The sequence below is a fragment of the Sturnira hondurensis genome, unplaced genomic scaffold, assembly GCF_014824575.4.
Source record: "Sturnira hondurensis isolate 20B ecotype Veracruz unplaced genomic scaffold, ASM1482457v3 Scaffold0008196, whole genome shotgun sequence".
Taxonomy (NCBI): domain Eukaryota; kingdom Metazoa; phylum Chordata; class Mammalia; order Chiroptera; family Phyllostomidae; genus Sturnira; species Sturnira hondurensis.
The window spans coordinates 12,475,681-12,491,101 of record NW_028080827.1 but is presented as its reverse complement, the minus strand read 5'-3'; the positions used below and the strand labels follow the sequence as shown (position 1 = coordinate 12,491,101).

The 15,421-nt window shown below is 34.2% G+C and overlaps 1 protein-coding gene across 3 annotated transcripts in view; it reads right to left on the bottom strand.

Annotated features, from left to right (window-relative positions):
• MINDY2 (MINDY lysine 48 deubiquitinase 2) overlaps window positions 1-15,421 on the bottom strand; it is an 81,870-nt gene that overhangs the window by 52,784 nt on the left and 13,665 nt on the right. For all 3 annotated transcript variants that reach the window (XM_037053988.1, XM_037053987.1, XM_037053989.1), the window contains 2 exons: window positions 12,221-12,278; window positions 5,238-5,302 (listed from right to left, as the gene is read on the bottom strand). In XM_037053988.1, the coding sequence (XP_036909883.1) occupies window positions 5,238-5,302; window positions 12,221-12,278 (123 nt within the window). The remainder of the gene's footprint in view (window positions 1-5,237; window positions 5,303-12,220; window positions 12,279-15,421) is intronic.

Genomic DNA, 15,421 nt, shown 5'->3' with positions numbered 1-15,421 from the left:
GATTTTTAGGCACTGAAAGTATTCTGTATGATACTATAAGGAGATACATTTGTCATACTCATAGAACACACAACACTAAGGGTGAACCCTGACATCAACTATGGACTTTGGGTATTAATTATATGTCAATGTAGGTTCATCACTTATAACAAATGTATCACTCTGATGTTGATAGTGGGTGGGGTTGTGTGTATATATTAGGGGACAGGAGGTAGATGGAAACTGTACTTTTTAATAAATTTTTGTAAACTCAAATTGCTTTAAAAAGAGGAGGGGGAAGTCTTTTAAAATGACACTTAAATAGTGTCCAAGTAAAATACTGAATCTTGGGAAGCTCTGGGAAAAAGGTATTTCAGACAAAGTGGACATTAGTGTAAAAATTCTGATGCAGAAACGAGTTCAGTATTGTGCCCATGAAAGAGCAAGGAGTCCAGCATGGCTAGAACATAATAAATGAATTGGAAAGAGGTGCGAGATGAAGTCTGAGACAGAGGCTGGATCACGTAGGTTTGTTGGTCAAATTAAGGAGTCTTTCTATTCACATCGATTTTTTCAATAAATGTGATCACACAACTCTGTAATAAATACTATTTTAAAATGTTTTTCTAAAATTTAATACATTAAATATGGACATACTTATAAAGAATGTATTTGATGGAACAAATAGAAGCCAATATATAAAAAATTTTTTAAAGATTTTATTTATCTTTAGAGAGGAAGGGAAGGAGAGGAGAGAAATATCAATGTATGGTTGCCTCTTGTGAGTCCCCTGCTGGGAACTGGCCTGCAACCCAGGCATGTGCCCTGACTGGGAATTGTACCGCGATCGTGTGGTTCGCAGGCCCGAGCTCAATCCACTGAGCTACACCAGCCAGTGCTCAATATATAAAATTTAATAAAACTTTGAGAATCCCTACTGCTAATCCCTACTGTTAAGACACTGTGATACATATTAAAGACATAAAACAGGAGTAGACGATAGCCTATTGGAGTTTTTAGCAGAAAGGGTAAACATGGAATAAATCCTTTTATATTAAAGCTCAGGACTCTCTCTGAAATCTGAAAGAGACAAATTTATGTCATAAGAACAAAGTTCTGTTTTACCAAACAACTGATAAAATTCTATTATAAAAGACTGGACAGACTAAAAACAGAAATTGTTCAAATATTTAAAATTTATGAATAAGGAATTTATAACAGGATAACATTATTATATAGTCTGGCTTTCATCAGTTTCACCTCTTTGTAATGACTATGTTTCCCCAAAACAATATAACTGACCCTTGAACAGTAACATGAAATTGAATTACATACATCTACTCACATACAGATCTTTTTCAATAAATGCTACAAATGTATTTTGTCTTCCTTATGATTTTATTATTTTTTAATTATAGTTGACATTCAATATTACAGTAGTTTCCTTATAATTTTCTTAACATGTTCTTTTCTCTCACTTATTTCATTGTAAGAATACAGTACCTAATATATATGAAGGAGAACCCAGAAAAAAACAAAATTTATTTATAAAAAATTGTGTATTTATTCTCACATGTTTAAACTTTAGTCACCTTCAAATACTCTTCATTTGATGCAATACACCTATAGAGACATTTCTTCCACCTTTGAAACTGAACATGTCAATTTTTTAAAAAGATTTTATTTATCTATCTATTTATTTATTTATCTATCTATCTATCTATCTATTTATTTTTAGAGCAAGGGGAAGAGAATAAGAAAGAAGGAGAAAGACTGATGTGTGAGACAAACATTGGTTGCCTTTCACATGCCTCCCACTAGGGACCTGGCCCACAAACCCAGGCAGGTACCCTGACTGGGACTCGAACTAGTGATCTTTTAGATCGCAGGCTGGTACTCAGCCCACTGAGATACATCAGCCAGGGCAAACATGTTGATTTAGATGCCTTTTAGTGCTTCCACCATTTTTTTATTTCACCTGTTCCACACTGGCAAAATGTTTGCCTTTGAGGGCTTTTTTCATCCAGGGAAACAACAAAAAAAAAGAGTCACTCAGGGCAAAATCAGGTGAATAAAGAGGGTGGGGGTCAGGAGTGATGATGTTTTCGGTCAAAAACTGCTGAACACTCAGCACAGTGTGGGCAGGTGTGCTGTAAATCACCCATCATGAAATGGGAAAACATGTTGAAAAAGTCGTTAAAAAATTTTCAGAGGCTGAACGCAGCCTCTCAAAACATCAGCAGGTACAATGACACAGATGGGTTCCCAGAACACTCACCTAGTGTGAGAAGCCTGTCCTACAAGGGGCCTGCCCTCCAGATGATAATTCTGTTTTATGGGGGGGTCTCCCCTCATAAGAGATACAACAATATATGCTAATTGGCTGTTTATGTTATTGGTAAGGCTTCAGGTCAACAGTAAGCTATTCACAGCTAAGTTTTGGGAGAGTCAAAAGTCATATGCAGTTCTTTGTACTGCATTTCAGTGACCCTAACCTCCAAATTGTTCAAGGGTCAACTGTATTTTCTCAATTTTATCAAAAGCTGAACCCTTAAAAATCAGTTCACGTTTTTCCTTTCAGTATTTTAAAGCTTTGCCTAAAGCCATAGCAATGAAGCATCTTAGAAAATAGTAACAATAATGAGCAATATATAAGACTGTACTTCTACTACTACTGATTTTTCTTCTATGTTTGTTAAATTCAAGGTTGCCAGTCCCCAAATTTCCATTAGGGGAAGTATAATTTTGAATAGCTAATAGACTCATGTTTACATCTTTATATATCTTCTATATTTTGTTACAGATTATATAGCATTAAAACAAATAAATTGATACCATCAGATAATTTCTATGATTAATCCATAAAGATTAATAGTGATAAAAATAAACAGTTATAAACAAATAATTTAAAAGAGTAAATATTTTGTCATATTTTCCCTAAATTCAAGTTATGTAGATTCTAGGAATGGTTGCTTACATCACAAGATTTACTCTTGGCTCCTTTAAGCCAGTGGTTAAGCTGTTTCTTGGAATTTTCCCCAAAAGGTACTTCTAACAGCAAAATATTTTAAATTTAAATATAAAATATATTAAAAAATATATTTGCAGTCATTTAAAAACCTGTCATACAGAGACAGTCTCATAGACAGAGAGCAGGCTGACAGTTGTGGGGTACGGTGGAGGGATTGCACTAAAAATAAAAAACTCAAGGGCATGGACGGTAGTGCAGTGATTGTCGAGGTGGGGAGGGGTGGGAGCAGGTGGAGGTGGGTATGAGGGGATAAATGGTGATGGAGGGAGACCTGACTTGGGCGGTGACCATGCACTACAATGTACAGATGACGTGTTGTGGAATGGTGCACTTGAAACCTGCCTAATTTTGTTAACCAGCATCACTCCAATTAATTCAATAAAAATGATTTAAAATAATAAATAAATGAATAAAACCCTGTCATAAACACACACAAAAATTCAATGTTTTCTGGTGTTGTCATGGTATGTATCATTTAGCAAAACTGGGAAAATATGCTCTTTGTTGATATTACAACTTCTGGTAAAGAGGTTTTAATTAGGAAGATCATGGCTCTTCACAGGTCTCCCTAAAATTTAGGCTTGAACATTTCTGATCACACATAATTATACAAAAAAAAGAACATTATTATATCGTACTTGTATAATATTAAACACCAACTTATACTCAGCCATATCAGCATGATATATACTACTCTCAAAGGTAATGATAATATAATCAAAATACCTTATAGTTTTAGAGCTTATTTTATTTATTTATTTTTAAAAAATATTTTATTTGTTTATTTTTAGAGAGAGGGGAAGGGAAGGAGAAAGAGAGGGAGAGAAACATCAATGTGTGGTTGCCTCTCATGTGTCCCCTACTGGGGACCTGGCCTGCAACCCAGGCATGTGCCCTGACTGGGAATTGAACCAGTGACCCTTTGATTCACAGGCCCCTGCTCAGTCCACTGAGCTACACCAGCCAGGGCTAGAGCTTATTTTAAATGCAGGGTATTTTTTGTTTGGCATGTTTATAGGAAATAGGAGCAGTTGTTAGATAGTGTTCATTTCAATTTTTAAACAAACCTACTTCCAGTCTTTTTCCAAGAGTCCATCACCTTACTGAAGTATATCCTGAGACTGAAAAACGGACTTGAAGCAAACAAAATGCTGATATCATTTTGCAAACATTCATCAGTCAAGATTTTCTCAAGACTGTGCGACAGAAGTGAAATGAATTTTGACGTTGAATGGAAACTCTAGCTATTATCTATGATTCCTAATTTCAAGGTTTTGTATTTATCAAAATAGCCTCACTGATTTCAGTAAGAAATGACATGAATATGATAAATAAGTAATATAAACTGAACCATATCACTTTATACTTATAAATATCATTTACTGGTTTTATGTATTGGAAGTTAGCATAAGATTTCCTTTCAAAGGGGTTTATATTGCAAAATATTTAGAAATCACTGTTTTAAGCTATGAATTTCAATAGGATTTAAATGACTTAGCATATTTGGCTTTAGCTACAGATTTCCAACCTTATACAAATGATGCAATGCAACATGTTGGCTTTTCAATTCTTCTAGAACTAGATTATCTAAACATCTAAATTCAAGAAATTCTGTGATAATGAAATGAATTTTGCTTGACAATCTGATACTAGTGAAAGTACATTAAAAAACTCTGAAAGTAAATATACTTTATACGATGTCTATTTTTGCTCTGGCTCACGCTTCCTTCCTTCTACTGTAAGAAACTGATTCCTTCGGAGCTTTTACTGTCAGACAAAGGAAGAAAACTGAAAAAAAAGGGAAGCTCTGCTTGCTTTCTTCCAGTTCCTATAATTTTGAACCTAGTGACCACTCCTATGTTACAAAACAGAGTAAAGAACATGCTAAGAAATATGAACACACCGAAAATATTAAACAGCAGGGTCCTAATTATCCTAATGACATATCCTAGATATCACTTGTTCAGCTTTTTCCTATATAACTTAATCATAAAATATAGTTTTTTTAAATGGTGAAAGATGAATCAATGACAAAAATAACTTGAAAGTTAATTTTGAAGAAAAATAGTTATCAGTCTACATAGGTCTGTAAAATAATATCTATGTTTTATTTTATATAGCATATACAAGTATATTCATATAAAACAAAGACTGGCCACTGATAGAGACCAATGAATATATCCATAAGTTAAAAATTACATATTATAATAAAAATTGTTTCTATTACCTGTTCATAGTTTAAACGTTGAATTTCTGAAATTTCTTTTGGCTTTGCATCAAGCATATAATCTCCTGTAAAAAGAAATTATGTATTGCCTTTTAAAAATATTACTTTTTTCTGATTGCAAAGATAGATTTTAATTCTAAATTACAGCAATAGGGAACATATAAAATTACCCCCTCCCCAATTTTATTCAGAGAAAATTGATATTAACTGTTTGCTAGTCTCACATATATTTTTCAATGTACATACTCTAATGCATTTGAGCTTTCTCTTCCATTTTACAATACACATGAGCATCTTCCCATGCCACTAAAATAAAACGCTAAAAGTTTCACTGTTATTAACAATAGAATTATTACTCCATTACCTTTCCAAGAATGGGGGTGTTATTAGTCTTCTGAATGTTTGCCATTCTGAGAAGTAAGCAAAGTTTTTTTTGCATTTAAAAAATTGATGTTTTCATGTGTGTATTTTTATTTGCTATCACATTTTTAACACATGCGTGACTTTTAGTACATGTGGCACCTTTTGTTTTATTTTTATTTGCTGGTTTTAGAAAGAGAGACAGAAAGGGGGAGAGAGAAAAACATTGATTTGTTGTTCCACTTATTTATGCATTCATTGGTTGATTCTCATATGTGCCCTGATTCTGGATCAAACTCACAACCTTGGCATATCGAAATGATGTCCTAACCAACTGTAGAACCTTTTAAATATATTTAGCTATATTTTAATATCTGCAGTGTTTTTGTCTATGTTTGCCTTCTTAATTATGTATTAACTATATATATATATACTACTTTTCTTTGAATTGTCTGCCTCAAAAAGTATTATTTCTTCCTACTGAACTGTAAAAGCTCTTTTTCAATTAGAGGAATTAAAACATTAACTATTACATGAATGGTAAATATCTTTCCCCATATTGGCGTCTGACTTTATGGTGATGATTTTTTGTCTATGATACAAATATATTTAATTTTAATGTAATCAAATTATTCTATTATGGCTTCTGGGTTGGATGTCATGTTTAGAAAGATCTTCACCTCTTAAGAGTATACAAATACACATGCCTTCTTCATGTAATTTTATGCTTGTTTTTTTAATGTTTAAATCTTTAATTTACCTGGAATTTATTTTGATGTAAATAGTTACATAGGAAACCAACTTCTTTTTTTTTAAGATTATTTATTTATTTATTTTTAGAGGGGAAGGGAAGGAGAGAGGGAGAGAAATATCAATGTATGGTTGCTTCTCATGCATCCCCTGCTGGGAACTGGCCTGCAATCCAGGCATGTGCCCTGGCTGGGAATCGAACCCCAATTGTGTGGTTCACAGGCCCACGCTCAATCCACTGAGCTACAGCAGCCAGGGCGGAAACCAACTTCTTACCCAGACTTCTAAATCACTAACAAACTGATGACATTGTTTATAATACAACCGCTATTTTCTAGTTCAAAATAAACTTCTGAAGACTGCATCAAGTATTCTCTTAAGCTTTCCAACTCTGCTAAAAGAACTGCTATGATCGTTAATATATTACTTATACTTTTAATTAGAACTTTAAGATAGCCAAATCTAACTAGTGAAGATTTCGTTCTGCATAGGTACAGGAACTTCAAAGGAGTAAGTTAAGTGATTTTCAGAGATATATAAGCAAGCCTATTTGACAAATATTTTTGAGTCCTTACTGCATATGGCACATTGTGTGCCACCTTACATAATGTGTGTGTGTGCATATATATATACATATATATATACAGCATTTAACTAAAAACTGTGCTTTACTTTCAGTAAATTCTATATATCATTTATTCAAATAATTGAGAACATAATAGTTGTACTTGCATATTTTATTTGATAGAAGAACCAGATATATTTCTAAACGAAAGAGTTTGAGCCTGACCAGTGAAGCTCACCAGGTTGGGGGTCATCCTGCAAAGTGACAGGTTGCCATGGTCAGGGCGTACGCCTCCATTGAGGCCCAGGTCCCCAGCTGGGGGTTGTTCAAAAGGCAACTGATCAATGTATCTCTTGCACATGGATGTATCTCTCCCTCTCTTTCTCCCTCCCTTCCCCTCTCTCTAAACATAAATAAATAAATAATTTTTATTAAGTCAGAATTTGAGTTTTTAAAGAAACATGTTTTACTTTTAGATACCTAAGTAAACCAAGAGTGTGTTTTGTCTAGCTTATCTAACTTTTATTTTCTGAAATTGGTCAACATATTATTTCAATCAATAACTACCTATTGACAGCCTATTATGTGTTTGGTAATGATTAAAACAAATACTAGGAAATGAATCATTTTCTTAAAAAATAATAATTTGTTTCAGCAAAGAACATACAGGAAACAGAATAAGATATTAATAAAATATAATATAGTTAAAATGTAATAAATGCCTAAAGTATCAAATAATTTTGAAGAGAGATACTGATAAAGCATATAACACTTAGAAATACATTTTGGAGGAGGTGGTATCTAAACTGGATTCAGAAAAATGGGCAAACTTGGCAAGGCAATGAGGGAAAAAGCATTTTTTGAGGAGAAAGAGTAATGGAAAAAGCACATGTTAAGAAACATCATCCCATATGCACAGCTTATAAGAAGGTTTATACATAAGATTCTGTTGCAGAGTGGTGGGGAATATGGCTGGACCAGTAAACTCAACCAGATTATAGAAAATCATAAATAATATGTCTGTTTGTGAAAGATCATAAGAGATCTTTATGGTTTAGGTAGCCAAGTGCAGGACCAAACTGATGTTTTCAAAGGATAACACTGGTATGTAAGCTACTTTGGAGGCGAGAGGAACCAAAAGAGTTTGCAATAAATCATGTTATGAAATATCCATATACAGAGAAAAGAAAGTTTTAAGATAGAATCTACATGACTTTGCTACTAATGGGATAATCCAGATAAAAAGAAATGAAGAAACAAACGGCCTTAAAGCTTCATTAGGCCAAAAAATGGAAGAGGGTTTGGCAGTGTTAGCTTCTCCCAGGTGGGCATTTGGAAAAGAGCAGATACTGTCACCTCTGGGCAAAATTAAAATGTTTCAACACTGACCTCCCTATACAGTATTTATATTCAAAAGATAAAACAACACCACCACCCCAATAATTTTCTTTACTGTAATACTATGTCTAGTCATCATGCAAACTATTACAGATGAGTAAAGTTATAAGTTACAATTTGCATTATACTTTAAAAAAATTATCTTCCTACCCATTTTCTGCCTTCCACCTACACTTCTTCCCTCTCAGACCCCACAGACCTCCTAAGTTTCCGGGCTTCTCTTGTTCCCTTCCTTGTGCCCAAGCTCTCCAACGAGCCGTGTCCACATATGGCCCTGCTCTACCACTCTCGTAACAAACTCCCAAATTAAAATTCCCTCCTCCTCTAACCCTTACCAACAAAAATTCCCAAGTTCCTGTGGTTCTTTGGCTAGGTGCTAGGAAAGCAATTAATGGTTTCTCTTATCATCTTTCTACTAGTGTTTGCTTATTAACTCAAAAGCATCTCTAGTTCCTCTAGAGAACTGGAGTAATCTCAAGAGAAGAAAATTCATATGGTTTAGAAAATTAAACAATTTGTCCTAGCAGGATTTGCCCTGAATAGAGTTTACTTTTGGCTAGGCAAATTCTTCAGAGTCTCTTTTCTCATACCACTCTTGCTCACTTCCCCCCCACCTCCCATTAGGATATCACCCTCATGCTGCCCTTAGTAGCGGAGTCTCCTCACCCAGATCTAGGTATTTCACCAAATTTTCCTTTTCCCTATTAAAATTGCCTACCCTATGTCTTGCTTCCTCAAGGCTTTGTTAGCTAACATTTAGATGAATTTTATACCCAACCTTCTCCCTGCTATTATCACCCTCTACTTGCCTTTGTCTGTATACCTTCTGAGACAAAATGAGCTCTTCGTTACATTCCTGTTGGTTATGTATGAGAATTTCCAATTTCCTCTTGTACACTCACTCCAGGCAGGTTTTCATCCCATGCACTTTTTGAGGTTACCAATCAATGGACTCTTGATGGCTTAATCAATAGTCAATTTTTAAGTCTTCTTCCTGCTTACCTACTGCAGCATTTGATTCAGATAATACCTCACTCTTCATTGAAACTCTTCTTCACTTGGATTCTAGGAAATCAGTCCCGTTTTCCTTCTACCTGGTTAAGCACGCCTGCTCCTTCCTCTTCCCCAACTTCTAATCACTGGCATGTCCAGACTCAGTCCACTGATCTCTTCCCATCTCTGTCTACATGCATCCTCTTCACGATCTTAATCTAACTCAACTTTATACGTTTTCTGCTTCTTAATGTATATTTACAAGCTAGAGCTGTACTAGTACATTAGCCAATATCAACATATGGCAATATCAATTTAAATTAATTAAAATTAAAGTTAATATTTAGTAACTCAGTCACAGTGACATTTTAAGATCTCAAGAGCCAAGTGTGGCTAGTGCCACCACACTGGGGAGCACAGACATTGGGCATTGCTATCAGCACAGAAAGTTCCACTGCACGTGCTGCTCTAGATCTCTCCTCTTAACTCTGTATGTTTATATCCAACGACTTTCCTGATATCTCCATTTATGTATCAATAAACTTCTCAAAAGCAAAACCCTAATACATTCTCCCTAATACTTCTCCCTAAACATTTTCTTCTATTTTTTCCTGTTTCAGTTAATGTGAACTCCATCCTTCTAGTTGTTCAAGCCAAAAACAATGGGGTGATCCTTGACTCTACACTCAATCTCACTCCATATTCAACTGATCAGCAAATTTCGTTAGCTCTATATTCAGCACCTGACCACATTTTACAATCTCCACTTCTACTACCCTTTTTGAAGCCACCACCGAATCTCTCTGCTTCTGCTTAATCAGAGAGATTAAATTCTATCTTCAATATTCTAAATTCTATTTTCAATATCACAGCCAGAGAATTCTTGTTAAACTAAAAGTCAGATCACGTCAGTCCTCTATTCAGAATTCTCTAATGGCTTCCCAGCTCATTCCCAGCACAGGCCAAAGCTCCTATAAATAGCCTACAGAGCCCTGTATGATCTGACCCTGTTACTTCTCTAATATCACTTCCTACTGCCTCCCCCCCACACACTCCTTGGCAGTCAAACTGGCTGTTCCTCAAAAGCACCAAACATATTGTATTTATTTATTTATATTTTTATACTCACTCAAGGATATTTTTCATTGCCTTTAGAGAGGGAGGTGAGAGGGAGGTAGTGAGGGAGGGGTGGGGAGGGGAGAGAGAGACAGAGAACTACGGATGTGAGAGAGAAACATCAATTGGTTTTCTTCTCACACACACCTCTTCCAGGGATCAAACCCACAACCTGGGTATGTGCCCTGACCAGGAATTGAACCCATGTCATTTAAGTACATGGGACAACACTCCAACCAAGCCACACTGACCAGGGCCAAACATATTTTAGTTTTCCCATAAAATACAATGTAGAAATCACAAAATCTAAGAATCACTAAGGTAGACTCAAAGAGGTTTAAGAAATTCTATTTCTAGATACCTAGGTATTAAAAGTAATCTACCCATATCTGTGAGGTAGATTACACATACATACACGGATCTATGAGGATCCCTGACCAGTAAATGGAATTAAATAATATTAATTACATAAAGAAAAGGGTTTTCCAAATGCTGCATTCTCCATTACTTCACTAAGCCTTCATCTCACAAAAAAATCACTTAGCTAGTTGTCTGGAATGGCACAAAATAATCAGCTGACAATTTAAAAATAAAAATAAAAATAAAAATTTAACAACTAAAAAATTGTAAGAATATGGATTAAGATTTCCTATTTGGTAATAAATATGAAAACTTTTATTTACTAAATTGTAAAATATCCCAGTAGGATGTGTAACTATCTGCTCTATAATCAAGTTCTAGTCAATGCAACTGGACTGCAAACTGTGTATTGATGGTTTGTTTTGAAATAAGAAGCTTGCATAAGAATGCAATTAAATACACCGCTTCTTTCATCAAGAAAATTTTGCTATGAAGAAGTTTTGGGGAGGTGGGTACTGGATGAGAGAAAGTGAAGGGATTAGCCAAAAAACATGTATGTATAACCCATGGGTAGCCTGTGGTGATGGCCAGAGGGAAGGGGGAGGGAGGCAAAAGGGGAGAAAATGAGGACATCTGCAAGACTGTCAACAATAAAAATAAAAAAATTTTAAAGGGCTTGCTTACATAAATAACACAAAAACAAATAAAAAGTTTCAGATGAACTAAACAGTGTGCTTACTAATGCAAATGTTTTACATTCTAGTACGAGCCCCTACCTCACTACATCCTGGTAGCTTCCGTTTCATAAACTGGAGTAGGTCTACAAATCACACTTTGGGTAGCACTGCTCTACATCACCTCCTGGGTCTTCAATTCAAGTTTAATCAGCATTTTAAAAAGACTTTCTACATGCAGTGTCAGCACTCCTGTGACACTTCTCATTCTGCAATTTATTGGAACTAATATATATCTTGTTTCTAGATGTTCTGTTTTCTTATCTGTATTACAGAATTTTAAACCTGGTCAAAAAGGCAGCTTTATCATCCAAAAACAGTAACATACTGATAAGAAATTTTAACTAAGAGATTAAAAAATTTATAATTTTAAAGTAGATTATGTAATAGTACTTCAGGAAGGTGAGATTTGGTAACATACTAGCCTTGAAAACTTTGTTTTATTATTTCTTTTTAAAAAGATTTTATTTATTTCCTATCAGAGAGAGGGGAAAGGAGGGAAAGAGAAAGAGAAACATCAATGTATGGTTGCCTCTCATGTGCCCCTACTGGGGAACTGGCCAAGAACCCAGGCATGTGCCCTGACTGGGAATCGAACCAGTGACCCTTTGGTTCGCAGTCCAGTGCTCAATCCACTAACCCATGTCAGTCAGGGCATTTGTTTTATTTTAAAAGAGATAAAAAATCATCCACTTTTCAACACTAACCTAAATATTCCATCAGCTGTTCAGCAGTTATGATTTCCATCATCGGTGGAAGTTTCACCTGAAAAACAAAGTATTTTTTCTATAAAATCAAACATTTAAGGTGATTAAAATGTTTCTTTTGTCACAAATACAAGTATGTATGTGTATATATGTATCTACTATTTGTACACATTAACATTCCTGTTATTAAAATCTTTAAAATGAATCTTTATAAAATATAACAATCAATCCTATCATAATAAAATTTACAGAATGATATAAGGTCTCATAGAGCCCACTGAGAAATCTGTTTTCAAAGTCTAGTGCTCTGCCTTTCAAGACCCATCATGATTGTTATTAGGTGCCTGCAGTAGTGTCCTGCATAATAAAAAATTCAAGTAAAGGGCAGGAAGAGGCACCAAACATGTTGTGACAGGTGACTCACCAAGCAGTTTCACTAAAAACAGGCTTAACCACAGCTCAGTGGCCCATTACTTCAGTCTACCTTGTCCGCTTGTGTTGTTGTTGATGAATGGCTAACATGAGTACAGTATTAAAGTGTTAGTCACACACTGAAGAAATTAGACCTTATGATTCCACTTGTAAAATTTAAAAACAGGAAAATTAAGCCATATTGTTTAGAGCTGCATACTTGGAGATAAAACTACAAAGAAAAGAAAGAAAATAGATACTATAAAATCAGGATTATGGTTAGCCCTACAAAAGAAGTGATAGCTGGAAAGCGTGTAAGACATTTCTGAGGTGCTAGCAATGCTCTATTTCTTGATTTACATGGTAGTTCTATTTTTACTTTATAATAACTTGTTAAACTGAACATCTCTGCTTTATGTGCTTATTTCACAATAAAATTAAAAGTAGATATATATTTAATTTTCTAAAGCTAATTCAGCTGAAATACATCAGTCTAAATTTTTCAAATGAATTGTTATAAGTTACACAGATTATATAGCTAATGACTATATTTTAATTGATTTATTCAAAAGCATACTCTGTGGTATAGTCATAGGAGAAAAGTAAATATTGTAGGATGGAATCTCAAACAAAGTAATTAATATATCAATGATAGGAGAATAGCAGCATAATTTAAAATTGTTCAGGTATTATTTTCTATTAAATCAAGGAAATCATTTATGTCAGCAATTTCTCCAACAATTCCCCCCAAGTGTTGGAAAAAGCCCTCTGGCTGTTTATGTTACCAAATATAGTGATAGCATGCCACAATGTCTTGCTTGTTTGTTTTTATGAATGAGTATAATAGGTCCTAAAAAGATCCCTGTAACACAGAACAGTGTGAGACCTTCTGAGAGCATATATGATAATTAATGCTTATGATTAAGTCATCTAGTAGATTTATCACTCAGTGAAAACCAAGAGAATCCATGGAGGTTTTGATCAAATTATTTTCATTTTCTGTTTTTTTTAATTATAATAAATTTTAGTAGTTTTAAGTTTACAGAAAAACTGAGAAGAAATTAGAGAGTTCCCATTTATGGTCTATATATATATATATATATATATACATATATATATATATATATATATATTATTTATTTCTTAGAGAGAGGAAAAGTGGAACAGAGAGAGAGGGAGAGAAACATCAATATGCAAGAGAAACACTGATCAGTTGCCTCTCTTACACCCCCAACTGGGGACCTGGCCCACAACCCAGGCATGTGCCCTGACCAGGAACTGAACCGGCAACCTTTGGGTTCACCAGCTGGCATTCACCACACTGAGCCACACCAGCCAGGGCTATATTTTTTTAATTAAAACTCATTGGCAATTAGGATCCCTGCCTGTTTTTCTAAATAAATTTTTATTGAAACATGATTTATGCATTGTCTATTTGCTTTTGCACTATAGTAGCCAAGTTGAATTTTTGCAACAGGAACCACTTTAGCTCACAAAGACTTAAATATTTACTTTCTGGTCCTTTACAAGAAAAAAAAGTTATTAATCCCTGCTTTAGATGATTTTAACTATTATACAATATTTTATCAAAGTGCTTCAGTACTGCTTTTGAAAGTCTGATATTTAAACCAGTAGTGTATTTTCACTATGGATGTTAATTTTCTGAAAACTGTCAGACCACACTGAAAGACCATTACACCTAGCAATATTTCTTAAATAAAATAAGACCTATAAATTCATTTATTCCATACATATTTATTACTGAAATATTTTCACTAGAAAATTCCACAAACAAAGCTTATCCTCTATGCCTTGGTTAATGTAGTAATCCTGCTATAAAATTATCAAGTTAAGAAAAAAAGGGCACTAACAATAAGCACATTTGGGAAATACATTCTACAGACAAATTTCTACAAACAGATAATTTTAGAGTTTAGCCTTGGAATTTCCAAATAATAACTGCCTACCATGTATTGCTTCAAATATTTGAAATCGGAAATGACAACCTCTATACTGATTTTAAAAGTAGGCCAACAAATACACAAATATTTTAACTGACTTATTCACAAGCATACTCAGTGGCACATTTCTTTCCTGAATCACAGCCACTAAAAATGCTGATATTCATCAACACTAGAAACAAAAGAGTAAAACAGTAAAGAAAAATGCCTGCCTCTCACTAATACTTGGGAGCCATCAACAGAGCTTAACTTTTTTACCCACAAAATGATATTCCTGAAAACTTGCTTCTCTTTTTGCTTTCCTCTACCACCATCACCTTAAAAGCCAGTGCAAAGGTTTTATTAATGATCCTAAGACTTTTACTCCTTTGTCTCTTTACATTTTATTAAGGAAAAACAGGTTATGAGATAGCTAGATAAAACAATTGTGGCATTCTGTCTCAAACACTAAATTTTAAAATTGTACTATTAAAAAATAAATTAATTATAACCTAGGCTCTCAGGTGGTCCTCTTCTAGTAATAATCTATAACGTTTGAGTAAATGAGAGTACTTTGTACTTTAATGTATACATGAGTACTTGGAAGGTACTCTCTTTGGTAATTTACACAGTCTTCCTAAAACTTGAGCAAAGCATCTCAGAACATATTAACATATAGTTCCAAATTAATAAGAGTCCAAATAAAATGAAGCTTTTTTCTCCAGAAAAATAATGCCCTATCTTATTTTAAATAACATTTTATTGCATTAACTAGATTTCCTGAGCAACTTAATCAGCACAGCAAAAAAGTTTTTTAATTAACAAAAGGAAATAGCTAATCCAACTCCAA